Source organism: Mesoplodon mirus (assembly GCF_964341445.2).
Source record: "Mesoplodon mirus genome assembly, chromosome: 7".
NCBI classification, from domain to species: Eukaryota; Metazoa; Chordata; class Mammalia; order Artiodactyla; family Ziphiidae; genus Mesoplodon; species Mesoplodon mirus.
Genome location: NC_138983.1, coordinates 45,171,940 through 45,178,331, shown reverse-complemented (window position 1 = coordinate 45,178,331; position 6,392 = coordinate 45,171,940). Strand labels below are relative to the sequence as shown.

The following is a 6,392-nucleotide window of genomic DNA, read 5'->3' as shown; positions in this document are numbered from 1 at the left end:
CGGCGGTGACAACCTCGCGGAAAGAAAGTGGGAGGGCGCGGTACCCGCAGGGAGGCTGCGCGGGACCTCGGCCTGATTGTTCCCCTTGCTGCCACCAGGTGGCGCGCCTGGCCCGCCGCTCGCGGATGTTTGGTGGTGGGCGGGGGAGGCCCTAGCTCGCCGGTCGCCTTGGAAACGGAGGGCGCCGCGGCGACGGCTGTGGAGTGAGTGGGCCTGGTCCGCCGGCCTGACGCGAGTGCTACCTCCGGACCCGTTACTGTGTATCCGCACCTGGAAGCCGTCGAGGGGAGGTCAGAAGGCTGCCTAGCCTCCTCGCTCTGCCCCGACTCCTTCCAGTCTGACACTTAAGACTTTACGAGCATCTCCGCCCCACCCCAACGGCCCTGATGCTTACTCGGCCACAAAATGGTCCTGGGGTCCCAACCTTCTGGGGTCCCGCCCCGGGCGAAGTTCTGGGCGGTTAGGAGCCGCTGAGAAGGATTCTCATAGGCCGACCCCCTCCTTTTCACCCAGGAGACACAGAGGGAGGAAGAACTTTTGATCTGATCGGAATATTAACCCATCTCTTTTTCCGCTTTGCCATAGAACCCCTGGATACATTGCTTATTTGCCTTTCTAGATTTTCAGATCTGAATTTGATTCAGGTTTGCCCTCACAGTCTCTAGCACACAGTAGATGCTCAGTAAACTAATGCCTTCCATTTGTATGGGGCTTTATCACTTAACAATCTTCCCAAAGCATTAGAGCCTCATTAATAACTCCGACAGGAAGTAGGAAAAATGGAAGAGAAACTGAGGGTCAGAGGGGGTTAGAGACCTGTCCGAGGTTATAAAACTCACTGGTGGAGGAACCAGGTCTAGACTCATCTTCTTAGTGCTCTTCTCACTGAATTCCCCGTCTGAATGCCTTTTTTTTTTTTTTTTTTTTTTGCGGTACGCGGGCCTCTCACTGCTGTGGCCTCTCCCGTTGTGGAGCACAGGCTCCGGACGCGCAGGCTCAGCGGCCATGGCTCACGGGCCCAGCCGCTCCGCGGCATGTGGGATCTTCCCAGACCGGGGAACGAACCCGTGTCCCCTGCATCGGCAGGCGGACTCTCAACCACTGCGCCACCAGGGAAGCCCTGGTGAATGCCTTTAGAATGAGTACCCCGCAAACCCTGGAACCCTTCTCCATACCAGCACAGAACCCCTCCCACTAAAGGTACCCTATAAGTGCTCCGTGTGGGCTTGATGGCCTTTCACCCTCACCCACCCAATGCATAGGCTGGTTTCGGCTTTTTGCCCTGGCTGCTGGCAGCATCCTTCTAAACAGGACACTTGGTTTCTTTCTTTTATTAACTTGCTAGATTTGTATAGCGGCCTATTTGTTTCCTCATTCCCCTTCTTACCCCATAATGCTCTTCTGGGTGGAGAGACTTGAGGAAACCGTTAGGAGGTGGGAGGAGATGTCCCATCTGAGACGGAAGAAAAGGTTTCTGTGAAGGCAGAGAAGGAAAATAATAAGACTGGGTGTTTATCAGTGTGTAATAATTGCTCATGGATTTCCTTTCCACCAGCCCCAAGACCCAGCCCCAGTTGGTCGTCTTTATTCACCGCTGCTCTTTGAAGGAGAGAAGGCTTTTTGTTCTCCTCCACCAACAGAGTGTAAAGGTACTGCATGTATTTCCATTATCCTTACAATCTTCTCTTCACAGTTATGTTTCTTTTGTTTTTTGACACTTCTAAAATTGAAGGACAGTAGGAGTTGAAAAAAATGTAGTTCTGGTTGCTAGAAAAGTTAGTATAATATACTGCATTTCCAACTATTTGTTATTAGCAATTCTGGATCAAAAGACACCAATTTTTAAGCTAAGAATCCAATATAATTTGAGATCTGTAGTTCAAAAATGTGCCACTAACCAAAGGATTTGTATTGGTAAAGAAAATACATGCTAATGTAATGCACATTGTCAGTCGTGCAAGTGAAAGTTGAAAATGTCATCCATCTAGATATTTTTAAATACCTTGATTTGAATGTATAGTTATTTATCATATCTCCAAACTGGCTCTATCTTACATTTTAAAGCTGTTTGGGGCTATATATACATAATCTATACAAAAAGAGACGGGTCTGAAATTTTGTAAAACTAACTGTTAGGTGATATCACTACTAAGAGGCTTTAAATGCATTCAGGTTTTTTTTTGTTTTTGTTTTTTTTAACATGTGCTGGAGAGCATTTCTAAAATGTTTTCAATTGTATTGAAAATATGTTCTAGCCGAATTGAGAATTTGAGTTTAAAAGTTATTTTACTTTCCAAATTCAGGGTCTATACAATGTTATGAGCAAATAAATAGGGCCACTAGGAAAGAGAGTGAGTATGCATTATTTGCCAGTCAGTCATTCACATCAGACATTTATTGAACATCTAGTTTGTGCCCATGGGAGATGCTGACCTATGTGCCAACATCTGTGTTTGAATTCCCAAAGATATGAGTTGCTGAAATAGTTACTATTCAGTATTTAAGGAGTTATGTTTTGTTGAAGATGAGTGCCTTGATAGTTAGATGTGTGCCTTTTAAGTTAGATTGCTCTTTAACAAAGGCTCTTGGAAGTACTGCATTATTATTTTTGTTGTTGTTAGATTTACATAACGTTATAGCTTGTTAATGACAAAGCCATGACTAGACTTTAAGACTTCCGGCACCCATACAGAGACCTTTTAACTAAATCGTGCTGTCAACCCCTGATGGAATCTTATTCAGAACTTTTGTCATTACTAATGCTATTAAGTAAACATCTTCCATTTTAATCTACATTTATATAAAACATTAGCTAACAAACATCAGGATCCATTTCAAACGTCTGGAAAGGTATTAGGGCAGAATTGCCATCCCTCCCAGCCTCCACAAAATTTGAAAGGAGTCATTAGGAGGCTTCTGGATCTTCATGGCTCCACAAAGTCATGAAAAAAGTCATTAGGAGCTTTCTAGGTATTGAGCCAGGATCCTGAGACTGTGCAGGAAGAAACACACTCCTTGTTTTTTGGGTAATTTTGCAAAGTCAAGTAAAGCATTATGGGATAACAGCTCATTTGAAGAAGATGGCTACTATATGTCCCTTTTTACTAAATAGACTTCTTACTTTTCACTGAGAAGCATTTGGGGAATATTTTTTGAAACATTTTCTGACAGAAAATGATTATGAAATAGTCTTTGAAAAGGCTGGATACCTGAGTCCTTCAAACCCACCCTCCTCACCTGCCCTCACTATATAGTGTGTGTTATTGATGCCCAAACAGAGTTGGGAGAGGAAAAACAGACACGCACAAAAGGTCATGCCCTGGGCGAAGATCTCTCTAGCATTCATTACTTGTATGGTTTTCTCAAGCCTTTTTAAGTTGCTCTTTTTTTTTTTTTAGGTTCTGCTGGAGTATGCTTCTTTCTTCCTATCAGTCTGAGTAGAGATCTCACCTCTTCTACGTTTTATAACCAAGGGCCAGGAAAATTGGCACACAGAGAACAGGCACTAAATAGATGTTTGAAATTACTGACAAAGCCGATTAGGTGTCTGTCAGGAATTATTTTAAGTGAAATCTTCCTGGAAGATAATTACGTTACTTTGTGACTATTTTTCTAGAATTCTCACCTTTTACTGAGATAGAAATCCGGGACTTCCCTGGAAATCCAGTGGTTAAGACTTCGCCTTCCATTGCAGAGGGTGAGGGTTCAATCCCTGGTTGGGGAGCTAAGATCCCACATGCCTCAGGGCCAGAAAACCAAAACATAAAACAGAAGCAATATTGTAACAAATTCAATAAAGTCTTTAAAAAAATGGCCCACATCAAAAAAAAAAAAAAAGAAGACATGCTGAGATAGAACTCCTCTAGGTGGTCAGGAACTGTAAATCCTTGTAAATGTTTATTAAAATCCCCATTGTTTGTAGTACATTAATGCAAAAGTACATTTTGAGGTAATGTCATTAGCTCATTGTAAAAAGGCAGCTATTAAGCAGGCAATCCAATTGGCTTACTAATTTTCTGTAAAGTGTGTGAAACAATGAATCTTAATATAGTTTATACACAAATCATTTGTGCTTAATGGATCTACATTTTCACTCATATTTTATTAAAATCGTCTGCCGTGAGCTGCAGTTAGGTAACTAATTGTACATTGGTCAGAGAGTTGAAAACATTAGAGCCAGGTAACTGAAGTAATTGAGCAAGATGAGGTCATTTTTCCTCCAGCACCAGATGGGTACCATAGGTGGGAACCATAACTCTTGATCTCTTCTATATGACTCAGAAAGAAAATTAGAAATTAATGTTGCTTTAGCTTTTAAATAAAATATTTTATTGCAAAAGTTTTTGTTAAATACTAAGTTATTATAAAATGAAACACTTGACAACATGCTATGTTTTTGTGCAACAGTCAATTTAAACATTCTAATTCTAAAATAGAAAATAATATAAAAATTCAATTCTGCATCTGAAACAAAAGAAAGCAAATTTTTTTCCTAGCTGATAAGTTTCTGTGACCTGTGATGGTATAATGAAATATTTTGGTATGTAGCATATAGAATTATTCTCAATACTTTCATATCTGAGAAGATATCACTTAATATATTACCGTGTCTTAATATATTAAATCTTTTTGATGTGTCACCTTTGTGATTTTCAGTTAAAAAGTATTGTAGTATATTTGCATGCATGAATACTAGAATCTATTAGGATGCAGAGATGAACATGCTTGGCTAGAAAAGAAAAGTCTCAGCCACAAAGACTGAGCCTTGCTGGAGGTCTGGTTATGTAAGCAGCATGTCTGCAGGGGAAAAGTATGTTTTCATTTCAGAGAGTTTCTCCACTTTGGATCTGAATGACCTATGTAGATTGCCTATTCAGTGATCCAAATCAATGATGAAGGCTGACAGTAGCAAACCACATGGATTAGTCTTTACACCTCTCATCATACTTGGCAGCAGGCAGACATCCTCTGCTTTAGTTACCTGAAATTTAAAGAAGCATAATCTGGAGCCATAACTAAAGGGGCAGAATGCTTATTAAGCTCTTTCTATGTCAGACACTATGCTAGGTGCTTTAATAAATATTAACTTATTTAATCCTTACTACAGCGTTTAGAATAAGATTTTTGTTCTCACTTTAGGAATGATGGAACTGAAGCTCAAAAAGATTCAGTAACCTACTCAAGGCCACAGAGGTAAAAGATGGTGGATCTAGGATTAAAATATGTCTGCCTGATTCATCCACCTGTCCATTCATTCATTTGACAAGGACTGCATCTACTGTGCTAGGTGGGGAAATACAGTAATGCACAAGAATTACATCATCCCCACTCTCGTGGAGTTTCCAGCCATTTTAACAAATAATTACAAAGGTTATGTTCTTTCTACCACACCCAACTACTAACACACTGATTGAAGGTTAGGCACTTATTTTCTTGAGATTAATAAAAATCAAAAGATAAAAATCTGTCAAGGAAGACTGATCTTAAAAGATGTGCATTAGTATCCATACCAAATCCACAAAGTTATTTCTGCTTACCATAAAAATCTAAGAACCTTGGGCCTGATTTTCTCGTTTAAAAAAATATTAGTTTTGATAGTTTTTATTATTAGTTACAAAAGCAATTAGTAGCTGATGAACAGTTACTGTTAATGATAACATTATTATTATCATTCTTCTTCTTATTTTGCATTTGTAAACCTCTTAACCATTTAAAAAACACTTTAATGTGTCCTTTTATTTGTTCTTTATAACAATCCTGGCCAAACCTAATTCTTTTGGATCCCAGTTCTAATTCTTTTGGAGCCTAGTCATAGAAAGCTGTGCTTTTGTTTTGTCTTACTTTTTAAAAACTAGAAGACATATATCGAGCTGCTGTTACATGTGGTGCGCTCTACCAAACATTGTGGAGCCATTAAATATTGAAAAAGTTTAGCCCTTGCTCTTAAAGAAGCTTGACAGGGGCAACAGTTGTTGATGGATAATATAAGAGAGTGAGTCTCAGACAGTTTTGGGTGGGGGAATGCTGCACCTGGGCTAAGCATGGAACTCACCAGACTCAAGAATCCAGTTGATTCATGAGGTCCCAGCATTGTGGTGGATGTTAGCTCTTGGGACGTGGAAGCAATCTGGATGGAAGAGCCAGTTTTAAATTAAGTCCCAGCAGTGCTTTATCTCATAAACACAAGTAGAGGGACAAAGAATTTATTTATTCTTCCTATGTCTCTTTTTTAAACAGGTATTCTTCTTTCTAGTTAAGCAACACAATGGAAAACACGTCGAAAACAAATAAAAAGGATATTCAAGATGGACTGCCAAAAGAAGTCAAATTGCCTATCGGTGAAGCACTTCTCGACTATCAGTAAGCTTAGATTATGAAATCCCAAAGTTCCC

General features: G+C 40.1%; 1 protein-coding gene and 1 long non-coding RNA gene across 2 annotated transcripts in view; one reads left to right on the top strand and one right to left on the bottom strand.

Annotated features, from left to right (window-relative positions):
* Positions 1-1,405: 1,405 nt before the first annotated feature.
* Positions 1,406-3,872, bottom strand: LOC309809038. Its single transcript, XR_014294796.1, has 3 exons — positions 3,626-3,872; positions 1,593-1,720; positions 1,406-1,474 (listed from the first exon to the last, which is right to left on the bottom strand). It is a non-coding gene; the product is annotated as an uncharacterized lncRNA (long non-coding RNA).
* A 2,393-nt stretch (positions 3,873-6,265) lies between these two features.
* CCDC83 (coiled-coil domain containing 83) overlaps positions 6,266-6,392 on the top strand; it is a gene marked incomplete at both ends in the record, with an annotated part of 40,452 nt that continues 40,325 nt past the window's right edge. The window contains 1 exon segment of the mRNA XM_082627745.1: positions 6,266-6,360. Within this exon segment, the coding sequence (XP_082483871.1) occupies positions 6,266-6,360 (95 nt within the window).